Source organism: Populus nigra, chromosome 10 (assembly GCF_951802175.1).
Source record: "Populus nigra chromosome 10, ddPopNigr1.1, whole genome shotgun sequence".
In the NCBI taxonomy this organism is placed as follows: Eukaryota; Viridiplantae; Streptophyta; class Magnoliopsida; order Malpighiales; family Salicaceae; genus Populus; species Populus nigra.
In genome coordinates, this window is record NC_084861.1 from 4191636 (window position 1) to 4204663 (window position 13028).

Here is a 13028-nt window from a genome sequence, read left to right on the forward strand (position 1 = left end):
ATCATAATAAGGCTCCATTCAGCCCATCGTTACTCGAAAAGGAGGTGGTTTCGGTGCTGGAGGGTGTTTTATCTAAATCATAATAAGCCCAAGCTCTTGCTCGCCGGTTATTGCAGTCTAATACCATCATAGTCCAACACCACAAAGAAGCGCCGGAGTTTCTCCACAGAAGCTAGCTCTGGTGTTACTGGCGGTTCAGCTCTTCAATTTTTCAGGTATCTATTTTCTTCTAATTGTTTATTGTTGTCGTAATTTTATTAAAAAATCAAGACAAATGAACATGGTGCCAATGCTAAGAAGCTGTCTTAGAAACGCCCGTCATCTTTTTAGTCGTTCTTCTTGTGTTTCTTCTCCACAATCATCTTCCCTGTTTACAAGCACTGCATTTTATCATCAAGAAAAGCGTCTAGACCCTAGAAATCAGTCAAGTTTTAACTTAGTCGCTGCTGAAGTTCGTGCGGGAAGTAGTCCTGATGAGATTCTTCTGTCTTTGGCTCACGATAAAGTGTGTAATAACATCGAGGTTTCTAATAGCCTTGTTGACCAATTGCTCTTCCGCTTTAAGGATGATTGGAAATCTGCATTGGGTATTTTTAGATGGGCTAGATTACGCTCTGGCTATAAACATAGACCCAAGGCGTATGATATGATGGTGGACAATCTGGGGAGAATGAAACAAATGGATCAAATGAGGGCTATTAGAGGAAATGAATCGAAATCATCTAGTTGCACTCAACACTGTGGGTATGGCCATTAAATGGTTTTCTGGGGCAAGAAAATGGGAAGATGCTGTGAGGATGTTTGATGAGTTGGGAATTTTCAGGTTGGAGAAGAACTCGGAGTCTATGAACTTGTTGCTTGACACCCTTTGCAAAGAGGGCTATGTTGAGCAGGCCAGCGCTATCTTCTTGGAGCTTAAGTCGCATATTTGGCCTAATGCTCACCCATTTAACATTTTTATTCATGGTTGGTGTGCCTAATGCTCACCCATTTAACATTTTTATTCATGGTTGGTGTAAAGCCAATCGGGTTGACGAAGCACTCTGGACTCTCCAAGAGATGAGCAAGGGCATGCTTGTCACCCTTGTGTAATCAGTTACTCCACCATCATCTTATTCTATTGCCGCCAATACAACTTTTATAAGGTTTATGAGCTCCTTGATGAAATTGAAGCACAAGGGTGCCCACCAAATGCTGTTACTTACACCACCATCACTGTTTTTCTGGCCAAGGCACAAAATTTTGAGGAGGCTTTACAACTAGCTCAGAGGATGAAGTCAACTGAATGTAAACCTGATATGACATCTACCCATAACTCCATGATTGCTATGCTCTGTCATGATGGTCAAGTATCAAAGGCCCTTGCTCTTCTCAAGGAGATGGAAACGTTGGCACCTTGCAAGCTTGATGGTCAGACGTTCTACTCATTGCTCAAGGCATGCGTTAGAATTGGAGACATGAATTTGTTGATTCAATTAATGGATGAGATGGTGAAAAAGCATCAGCTAAGTCTTGATAGATCAGTCTACGCTCTTTTAATTCATGGCCTTTGCAGAGCAAACAAATGCCAGTGGGCTTGCCATCTGTTCGAGGAAATGATCGGTAAAAATATATAACCAAAATATCAAACATGTCATTTGCTTTTGGAGGAGGTCGAACTAAAGAATATGTATGATACTGCTGAGAAAATTGAAGATTTCATGAAAAAATTATAAATGCATGGCACAAGCTTCCCTAATCCATGGTGAACATCTTGGACTCTTTTCTTCACAAACTTTTTTTTCTCCCATAGAATGTGGTGTACTTATACATGACATTTTAGCATGCTGGTGCTGTTTTTGGACAATTTAGGATGCCTTTACTGATAGCTTTTTTTTTCTTTGTTTTTTTTTGGCTTCTTCGTTCATTAAAGAAAAAACTGATGTTTGGTAGATATAGTTCATGTTTTTGCACTCGAAATGTCTACAATTGGATTTTGTAATCATTCAGGAATGTTAATCAAATCAAGGTTTGGATCACGATTGCGAAGACATTTTCCTGATAATGAATCACATAAATCAATGAGTCACAGGATTTGTAGACAAATTCAAAAGGCTAAATTACCCAAAATTATCCTGAACGGGTTGAATTGAACTTAGCTCTTGACCTTTAATTTTTTTTATTTAAATACCTCAAACTATTTTTTTTGGTAAAAAAATAGACTTTTCTGTTAATTCTGACCGTAAAATGATAGCCTAGAAACACAACATGTATCAAAAAAGCTAACGGAAGGACGGAAACTTGAATGGATGAGTCTGTTTTTTGTCAAAAAAACAATTCATGGTATTCAAATAAAAGAAATGTTATATTATATTCTTGGAATTAGTCCTGTGGACACTCCCTGTGCTGTAACTTACCTTGAAAAAGACACACCTCGTGGTTTTTGCATTCATTGACCATCTTCTTTCGAAAAACTATCAATAGGCCCTCCCATGGCTTCCATCCAAAAACATGTCGTGAATGTTTCGACACCCTTATCAGAGCATTATAGTTCAAATTTAGAAGGTATTTACTTCAAGTTTAATAAGTAATTGAGGTAATTTGGGGCAACCCCTTGTGTGGGGGTTAATGCACAGCGACAATGGTGGATGATGAAACCCAAAGGGGTTGTATTACTATCATTGATGGCGTGCTCGGTACATTAAGCTGGCTACTCGAGTTCTTAAGTTTGATATTCAACGCACCTCTGGTTTTAGTTCTATAATGCCCGTGGTTTATTCTTTCTAGTAACCTGTGATGGTTGGGTGATGAGAAGAGGACTTGTCAGTTAGATTTTATATTCTGAATTCACCGATTCTTAAGCACGATTTCGGTCTTTTTGGCCTCGTTGAGAATACCCTAACCAAAAATGTTTTGAAGGCAAGATTTCCCATGAGCACGTAACATGCTAATGACCACTACTGATTTTTCCTGAAATAGTGGATCATATGGCAGTGGATTGAAGATAATAATTCAATTTCCCCTCTGCGTGATTTGAGTTGCTAGTTTTGGTTTTGATACTGTGGTTTTACCCTTCGTTTTGGTTCTACTAAGAGAGGTTGGTCTATGACAACTCTCCGTGATGATCTTACAATCCAATCCCTGTTTTTAGTTTTAAGGTTAAACGTTAGTGGAGCTCACACACTTAACTAAAGATCCCAGATTACATAGCTTGTCTCTTCTCTTTGAATCCATCGAGTTTCGAATGATTTGGTAGATTACTGACTCGAGATCTTTGCTGTTTTGTGCTTGCAATCTAGTATATATCATTATCAGCTGGTTTGACTCTTCGGTGCACATCAAAGATGCAGCGTCACATGATCTTGTCTGTGTGATCAGATAACTCTTAAATAATTGTAGGAAAACCATATCTCGTGATCCAATGCTGGTGACAGGTGACGAGAAGTAAAACAAAAACAAGAAGTGACTCGATGGGCCATGGAATTGCTTTCACGAGGATGTCCTCGGAGAACATGAAGCCAACCATGTGCAACATGGGCCAGTTTTCGAGTATTTTATCAGGTAAACCGGTACATCTTTTCTTACAGTACTTGAAAGCATCTTTCTCCCGTAGCAAAGCCTCCTCCTGTCCATACATGGAAGAACTCAAACTGATTGATAGAGAATTCATTTAAGTTGCTTTCACAGAAAAGAAGTCTTGACGTAGATGATGCTTTCTTCATGTATTTCAGAACGGAATTTAATCTTGATTGACATATATAAATTGGTTTGAGAGAGGATTTAGCTGAATTGATTAGGTTTTAATTTTGCTTCTCATGAATTATTTGTTTGATTCTTATAAATTTTAAGGCTATTAAAAGTTTATATGATCGTTAATTTTAGGATCCATGAGATTAGTGAAGATGCGCACAAACTAATCCGGACATCCACGTTAATATAAAATAGAAGTCACCAGTTAACCCCTACAAATAGTTAACCATGAGGGGTCTAGTTCAACTGGTTACGTTCTGAGTTTGCTTCCCATAGATCATTAGTTCGAGTCTCATAAACTTCAGGGCTGCTGAAGGCTTATATGGTCGTTAATTTTAGAACCTGTAGAATTAGTCGAGTTGCGCATAAACTGACCGAATAATAATAATAATAATAATAATAATAATAAAAGAAGCTGATAAAACGCCAGATAATAGGTTGAATGGCATGCACAATATTTACAGGCCTGGTTTAAATATTTGAGGGTCGGTTTGGTGAGCCGGCAGTGCTTCGAAGTGATCGAGGTCAGTAACAAGATTGGAGCAGATAGCAAGGGGGATTATTACAGTGAAATTTAGATTGGCTACTGTGTTTTTTTTTTTTTTGTTCGAAGTAGAGACTGAGTGATTTCTGTGCAGCCCAATTTGTTGGATTGCCATCGTCAAATCTTTGTCCTCTTTTTGGAACACTATTTGGAAACACGGTTGAGAAACTGTGTTTTTTTTTTTAAAAAGAATTTATTTTTTGTTGTTTTTATATTTTTATATATATTTTTTATATATTAATGTTAAAAATAATTTGTAAAAAATAAAAACAAAATTATTTCATTATATATTTTTAATAAAAAAAATTAAATTACAAGAGCTCGTGAATGGAACTGCTGCTCTAATGGAAAATATCAGTCGGCATGTTACACCTACTACATGGTCGGTTCCAGCTCTTACAATAAATTGACAGCCATTGGATCATTCCTTGAGCTATCCAATCAAAGGATATGATTTGCTTGTACTGCAAAATCAATCAAGGTTGCATCATATAAAGAAGAACAGGTACATGCCAACTATTTTTTAAAAATATTTTTTATTTAAAAATATATTAAATTAATTTTTTATTTTTTTAACATTATTATATTAAAATTATAAAAAATAAATATTTTTAAAAATATTAATTTAATTTGTTTTTAAAATGAAACATATTTTACATTCCTATACACTCACTAAATATTTTTCAAATAGCTTTTTACTTATAAATATATTAAAATAATTTTTTTCATGTATTTTTTTTATTTTTTATATTAATATATCAAAATCATAGTAAAAATATTTTAAAAAATATTAATTTAATTATTTTAAAAGAAATTTTTTTTTTTTTAAATAACAGAAACAGAAATTGTTCTGCCACCCCCTAATAAGTCAACCTGATTGGGCTACTCTTAAAGCACTTTATTTTAAGACAACAGAATCAACAACCGACACTGTCCTGGTATCTACTTAAGCAGCCAAGTTTCTAGCTGGATCAACACTAAAATGCAAGGAACCAGCGAATGAAAGGAGAGAGCTTGCGACATAATCACGGGGGCAACTCCTAGAGCGAGAGGAAAAATTAATGAAACATCAATTTGATTGACTGATGGTTTGTAAGTAACTGGGTGGAGGTTTTTTATTAGTGGAGTTAGATGCATTAGCCTAACAAACTCTCAGTTGCATTAACGGCAGAATGAAGCCATTAATGAATGTGCTTTGTCTGTCACTGTCCTTAAACATAGTTAGCAGACCGGATAATGAGTTGCGCATCCTTGCGTGGCTTTCTTCGTCCAATGATGCAAGTTCTGATAAGCTGGTGGCCTGGCTTGGGACATATATTAGTTAAGGCCATGGATGCTTTGAGTGCATAATGCAAAATTATAATATAGAAGGGGAGGGTGTTAAATACCTTGAATAGCAGATAATTTGATGCAAAAAGCCAAAGATACGAAAGCTATGTGAATTGGGAGAGAGTGTAGAGCCATCCGTCCCTCGTTTCCTTGAAGGAAATGGAATTAAAGTTTCTTTTTCACGGACCAGAAGGAATCTAATGCGAACCCCTTTTCTCCACCACGAGAAAGAAAGAAATTTCCCAAAAGGCTAAAAATCAAGTGGTCATTTTCTTTATGTTATCTTCGGCAAACAGTTGAACGGGTGGTATGGCTTGGCCTGTGTACCCTCCCTTCATTTCCTCTACTTTCACAAGATGCTCTTCTTCATTCATTGCATGTGGAGCCTCGTTTAAGCGACAGTTGCCCTCTTTGCCTCCTGTTCCCTCTATATCATCTGGTTGGCCGTGGGTTTCCTTTGATAGTTCTCTGTTTCTTCCCCTGTGCCTCGTTTAACTCCCACGAGCTGTGATCTAATTTTTGTTCCTGAATTCCAATATTCCTTATCCCTGCAACTTTCCCAAAAACTTTCTCACATAAAAAGAATCAATTCCACTTCGAAAGGTTGAGCTAGCAATCATTACTAGCTGATGGCCTTTCACTCTTACCACTTTTGCTCTCATTTTCACAACTTCCCGCTGGATTCTTGAATTCTCTGCATTTTCTTGATTAAAACATCTGCTGGGTACTTACTCAACTCTACTAATTATTACTGTTTTTTTATCATCGAATATAGGCAACGATGCCACCTTCGCACTTCCCTCTTAGGTGGGAAAGCACTGGAGATCAGTGGTGGTATGCGACACCCATTGATTTTGCAGCTGCTAATGGCCACTATGACTTGGTGAGGGAACTTCTTTACCTTGACACGAATCTCCTAATCAAACTCACTTCCCTTCGTCGGATTCGTCGGCTAGAAACTGTTTGGGACGACGAGGAGCAGTTCAATGATGTTGCCAAATGTCGTTCTCATGTAGCCAGGCAGCTCCTGCTAGAATGCGAAACAAAAAGAGGTCACAACACTCTCATTAGAGCTGGATATGGTGGTTGGCTTTTGTACACTGCTGCCTCAGCTGGTGATGGGAGCTTTGTCAAGGAATTGTTGGAGAGAGACCCTCTTCTTGTTTTTGGAGAAGGAGAATATGGTGTTACTGACATATTTTATGCCGCGGCCAGGAGCAGGAACTCTGAGGTTTTCAGGCTCTTGCTTGATTTCTCTATTTCACCACGTTGTGGCCTTGGCTCTGGAGGAGAGTTGGTAGAGCAGCAGAGTGAGAGTCATTCGGAATTTAACTGGGAGATGAAGAATAGAGCTGTCCATGCTGCGGCTAGAGGTGGGAATTTGGAGATCTTGAAGGAGCTTCTAGGAGATTGCTCTGATATTCTGGCTTATAGAGATGCTCAAGGGTCCACGGTCTTACATGCTGCCGCAGGGAGGGGGCAGGTCGAGGTAAGGCCTATTCTGTTTTGTGCTTTTTCAGTAACTCTAGATACTCGTTCTTATACTTCTAGTTTCATGGTCGGAAGCTTTACTGATATCTTAGTTTGCTGGTGCATGGTTGTCATTCCTTTCCTCTTTTCTGAGTACATGTTCCAAGTGCATTAAGTTATTATGATGTAGAAAGGACAGTCATCTAATATTAAATGACTGGTAGAGAAAGATTGATTTCCCCCATTTGAGGAAAGGACCTGTTTGTGATGCTTTTGATTAGACTCCTTGATTGCTCCTGGTTTAATTCCCTCCCTTGTTTCAACAGTTCACATCTTTCATTGGTTTTAAGTGAATTTCTCCACCTATGATTTTAGAATATGTTAAGATACAGGTTTGCTTATGCATATGAGTTGGAGTAGGGAGGATTTCATAGGTTGATATTTATGACTTGCAAATCCTGAAACTGCTAGTAGCATAGTCAGTAAAGCATGAAGTTAGAATTAAGCTCTGCTTATGGGTGATACCATTTTTTTACTCATGAGCATTTACTATACTGATTGTTAAATTTTATCTGACTTTTCTCAAATAGTACTTAAGACCAAGGATTCAATAAGTTCCTCAAAAATGAAACGAAGCCGTACACAATAGTGCAGTTACATGATGCCATTTCCATCCAAATTTCCATTTCTGAGACCTGCCATCCTTGAAACACATGTTTGCCGGTGTACCATTTGGATTTTTGTTGTTCAGGTGCCAATTTTATCATCAGTTCATATTTTATGAGCCTCCTTCAAATCAAGAACCTTGACTTATCAAATAGGTATTAAGCCTTTTCTGGGAGAATCCCATATTGCTGTTAGCCGCAATGCATACATTGGCAGAAGTCCCATATTGCTGGTTCTTACAGTAAGAGTCTACTCATTTTACTTCTTGAAAGAAATGGCCAACAGATCATAGGAGTTATCTTTTCTTTTTTACTTCTGTTTGATGGACTGGCTATCAGATGTCAGGAACGCTCCTATCTACTCTCGTGGAATCTCATGATTGGAAATGTTTTATATCTAGAGCCCATCTGCTGGCATGTAATTGCATACCTATCGCGAGTCCATTTCTGTTACTATTACCCCGTCATTTTTTATTTTTGTGCTCGTGCAGGGACGAATCCACTTTGTTCTTCATGGTGATATCCCTATCCTTTGGACCTATGAAAAGTAGCACTTACAGAATAATCTATCCTGTTCATGCAGGTGGTTAAGGATCTTATTACATCCTTTGATATCATTGCCTCCAAAGATTATCAAGAGAACACAGCACTGCATGTGGCTGCTTACAGGGGTTACTTAGCTGTGGCAGAGGTTCTGATACTTGCATCTCCCTCACTCGCAACCTTTACAAACAACTATGGAGATACTTTTCTCCATATGGCAGTGTCTGGTTTTCGAACCTCTGGTTTTCGAAGAGTGGATTGGCAGATTGAGCTCATCAAGCAGTTAGCGAGTGGTAAAATTGTGAATATCGAAGATGTCATCAATGTCAAGAACAATGATGGAAGAACAGTTCTTCATTTGGCTGTAATTGAGAATATTCAGTCTGATCTGGTGGAACTTCTCATGACTGTACCATCAATCAACTTAAATATCCGTGATGCAGATGCCATGACTCCACTAGATCTCCTCAAGCAACGACCGAGATCAGCATCTTCTCAAATCTTAATAAAGCAGCTGATTTCAGCCGGAGGGATCTCTAATTGTCAGGATAACATAGCTAGAAGTGCTATGGTTTCCCATCTGAAAGGGCATGGTATAGGAATGAGTCCTGGCACTTCTTTTAGAATTCCAGATGCAGAGATATTCTTGTACACTGGTATCGAGAACGCATTTGATGCCAGTTGTGATGACACAAGTGTTGGTGACAATTCATGCTTTAGCGATCCAAGTGATATTGACATGGGTAACTCCCTGGACAACAAAAAATCAGGTTCTGTAAATAATACTGCAAGGCGTCTCAGGTCTCTCCTTCAGTTGCCCAGGAGGAAAGAGAAAAAAGCTGCTTTTATGGAATTAGAAGATGACGACCCTTTGAACTCATTTAATTTATGCCAAACCTTGGAAGACCGTCCAATTCCTCTCCGGCAGAGATACTCAAAACTGTTTTCCTTCTCAACCAACAAAAGGACATTTTCTGGAAGGAGCAGTCTTCCAAGTCCATTAACTAGAAAGAAATTTACCATCGGGCTAATGCATGGTGTTATTCAGGCAAAACAACATTTAGCCGTTTCACCTTCAAGTCCCTTTCCAAGGTCATCCCTGTCTTCGCCCATTTCATTGGATAAAGAAAAGGACATTGATATTGCAGGAACCTCATACTCAAATCAGCCATTAAAACATAAGCAAGCATCCGTCAACAAGAAGTTGATGAACCAGTACTTTTGTTTTGGTGCACAAGGCCTAACAGTGGAAGCTTCAGGGACAAATCAGAGCTACAAGCATGCCAATCCATTAGTAGCCTGAATTGATTGTAAAAAGACTTTGGAGTTTTGGCAGGATCCTCAGAGAGTAGAATTTTTGTTTAGGAATCCAAGGTGTTCTTTCCACATTTTAGTTTTATTGTGTGTGTGTATACTGATTGTCTTAGTCTGAATAATGTTTAAAGGAGTTTTATTAATAAATATCGAAACTCTGCTATTACATTTCTTAATTCACAGTTGAACTTTTTTCAGTATATTAACTGTTTGATTCTAACAAAACTGACTATGGAATCGAACTCATATATTCAGAAACGATTTATCATAATGTTGAGTGGTGAGCTTGCAAAACAGTACCATGTCATATGCTTTAATGTCCTTGCAGATATCTAAAGCTGATGTTGAAGTTGATTGAAACACTTACTTCGGCGACAAGTAAGAAACAAGACAACAACATGGCAAGGACATCTAATTATAGCTGATTCCCTGCACTGCTTAAGACCTCAGTCTCCCCCATACACGCATCTTCCTAGCTTATTGATCTAATTATAGCCAGCTTTTTGGAGGAATTTTCGATCAACTAGTGGCTAATATATCAGTATCAAATTAAAGATTCAACATGCCATTTTCAAACATGCACGAATTTACTAACGAAGCCCCTCCTGTTGATATAGATACCACACAGGATAAGGGTATGTTGGTACTTTTAACGGTGGTATCTCATGTCCCTCCACGGATGGCTTAGTAAGATTCAAAATCCGGTTATGAAGCGAAATAGCATCCTGAGCCACCAACTGTCACGAATTTGCCATCTTTGTTCTAAGGATCATCTGATAATTACAGCATCCTCCACACTATCATCTCATATGCAATTGCGTTTCTTTGTGCTGATTTCATTAGAGCTTCCTGTATATACAGCTCGAGGAGAATTAAAGGAATCCACGAGGCTAAGATTGCTTGGATCAGCCAACTGTCCTGTGACTTTTTTTTGTTAAGTTAACTCGCAAGCTTGATTGTAATTATGGCTTACAACGAGTCACGGAATGATGCAGCAGCAAAAGAGAAGGCCATAGATGATTGGCTTCCAATCACTTCCTCTAGGAAAGCCAAATGGTGGTGCTCAACCTTCCACAATGTTACTGCCATGGTTGGTGCTGGTGTCCTTAGCCTCCCCTATGCCATGGCTCAACTTGGATGGTATATATGCTTGATTTTCTATCATGATCGGACCATTTTTAAAGATGATATTGAATTAATTTTGCTGCTAATTAATCGGTATATATGCGTAGATCAATATATGTGTGTGTGTAGGAGCATATCTAATACTCCTTGTTCTGCATTAATGAATTACAGGGGACCAGGAATCGCCATACTTGTTTTGTCATGGGTGATCACGTTGTACACTCTGTGGCAAATGGTCGAAATGCATGAGATGGTGCCTGGCAAACGATTTGACAGGTACCATGAGCTAGGGCAACATGTGTTTGGAGACAAGCTGGGTCTCTGGATTGTTGTGCCGCAGCAACTAATTGTACAAGTTGGAGTAAATATTGTCTATATGGTTACTGGAGGAAAATCATTGAAGAAGTTCCATGATGTGGTTTGCCCCAACTGCAAAGACATCAAGCTAACATACTTCATCATGATTTTCGCCTCAGTTCAGATGGTACTGGCTCATCTTCCCAATCTAAACTCCATTAGTGTTATCTCGCTGGCTGCAGCAGTCATGTCCTTAAGGTACGTACATATGTGCCCAGCCATCAAATACAAATGGCTGTTGTAACTAATATCTTTCTAACAATGTTACAATTCCCATGCAAGCATAATTATTTAAATTACCATCCGTTTTAGATCTACAAGCATAATCCAATTAGACCCTTCTTAATTTGGATATCATGATGATTGCTTGCAGTTACTCTACAATTGCTTGGGCTGCCACGCTTAACAAGGGGGTTCAGCCTGATGTCGACTACAGCTATAAAGCTAGAACTAGAACAGGAGCTTTCTTTGACTTTATCACTGCCTTGGGTGATGTAGCCTTTGCATATGCTGGTCACAATGTGGTCTTGGAGATTCAAGCAACAATCCCTTCTACTCCAGAGAAGCCTTCCAAGAAACCCATGTGGAGAGGAGCTTTCCTTGCATATCTCGTCGTCGCCTTCTGCTACTTCCCAGTTGCCTTGATTGGATACTGGTGTTATGGCAACAGCGTGGACGACAACATTCTAATCTCACTGCAGAAACCATCTTGGCTTATTGCAGCTGCTAACATGTTTGTTGTCATTCATGTTATTGGAAGCTACCAGGTGCTCTTTTTAAAAAATATTTTTAATAATCATCAGTTCTATTTTTCATGAGTTGAGGCTTGGTCTATTCTCCTGGCCAACTGCACTTGCATGCACATGTATTGACTGATCATATATATATATATATATATATATATATACACACACACGTCTCTATGTTCCAATCTGCAGATATATGCAATTGCAGTGTTCGACTTGCTGGAAACTGCATTGGTGAAGAAACTCCACTTTTCTCCTTCTTTCATGCTTCGCTTTGTTACTCGCACGGTATATGTTGGTAAGTGCAGCTTCCAGGCCACTCTATTTTTCTATGAGCAAGCAAGCTACCTGTTCTGAATACCTCTGTAAGTCTGCATCTGCAACTTTGGGTGCTAAATCTTTTCTTTGACTTGGTTGCTTCAGGGCTCACAATGCTTGTTGGTATATGTATTCCATTCTTCAATGGCCTGCTTTCTTTCTTCGGAGGATTTGCTTTTGCCCCAACAACATACTTCGTAAGCTCTCAACCCTACTGCATATTTATGTTATTATTACTTAAAAAAACTCTACTGTTTGCAGCTCCCCTGCGTCATGTGGCTTTCCATCTACAAACCGAAGAGGTTCGGCTTCTCTTGGACAGCAAATTGGGTATGTAATCTTTAACAACCTGCACTGCTTCACGCACAAGTAATCAATATTTCCTTGAGGCTTGAGCTGATTAGTTTGATTTTAATTCAAAAATATTTTCCAGGTCTGCGTTATACTAGGCGTTCTCTTGATGATACTGTCACCCATTGGTGCTCTAAGGCATATCATCCTTACAGCCAAGGACTACGAATTCTTCTCATGAACATCGTTCCAAAAGCGATCACAAAGGCAGGGCAAATTTGGAGAGAGGGTATCAACAATTATTTTGCTGGTTGTGCCCTCAGCAGGAAACTCGAATTTAACAATTCTGGAATTTATGTTAGGGTTTCTCTTCATAACCATCAACATGATATGCAAATCCATCACTGCCTAGGTCTAGTAGAAGTGATTTTCTGTTATGCTAAGCAACACGTTGTTGCTTAATTTTATGTACAAAATCCAAAAAAAGTTGTACATAAAGCATCAAAATAGATTTTGATATGAGATTTGCAGCTAGCCATGTGTTGATCTTTCAAGATTAGCTGGTTCAAAGTTCAAGGTGTAGCTCGATCTTCTTTC

At 38.6% G+C, this 13028-nt stretch overlaps 2 protein-coding genes and 1 pseudogene across 2 annotated transcripts; all 3 read left to right on the forward strand.

Annotated features, from left to right (window-relative positions):
• The first annotated feature begins 17 nt into the window (after positions 1-17).
• LOC133704482 (pentatricopeptide repeat-containing protein At3g04130, mitochondrial-like) lies at positions 18-1738 on the forward strand (annotated as a pseudogene).
• Positions 1739-5675: 3937 nt separating this feature from the next.
• Positions 5676-9770, forward strand: LOC133704480 (uncharacterized). The gene is made up of 2 exons (XM_062129310.1): positions 5676-7091; positions 8321-9770. The coding sequence occupies exons 1-2, from the start codon at positions 6384-6386 to the stop codon at positions 9581-9583; spliced, it is 1971 nt and encodes a 656-aa protein (XP_061985294.1). The 5' UTR covers positions 5676-6383; the 3' UTR covers positions 9584-9770.
• An 80-nt stretch (positions 9771-9850) lies between these two features.
• Positions 9851-12808, forward strand: LOC133704481 (lysine histidine transporter 2-like). Its single transcript, XM_062129311.1, has 7 exons — positions 9851-10734; positions 10891-11274; positions 11450-11843; positions 12015-12120; positions 12246-12337; positions 12402-12470; positions 12574-12808. The coding sequence occupies exons 1-7, from the start codon at positions 10559-10561 to the stop codon at positions 12670-12672; spliced, it is 1320 nt and encodes a 439-aa protein (XP_061985295.1). The 5' UTR covers positions 9851-10558; the 3' UTR covers positions 12673-12808.
• The last annotated feature ends 220 nt before the right edge of the window (positions 12809-13028 follow it).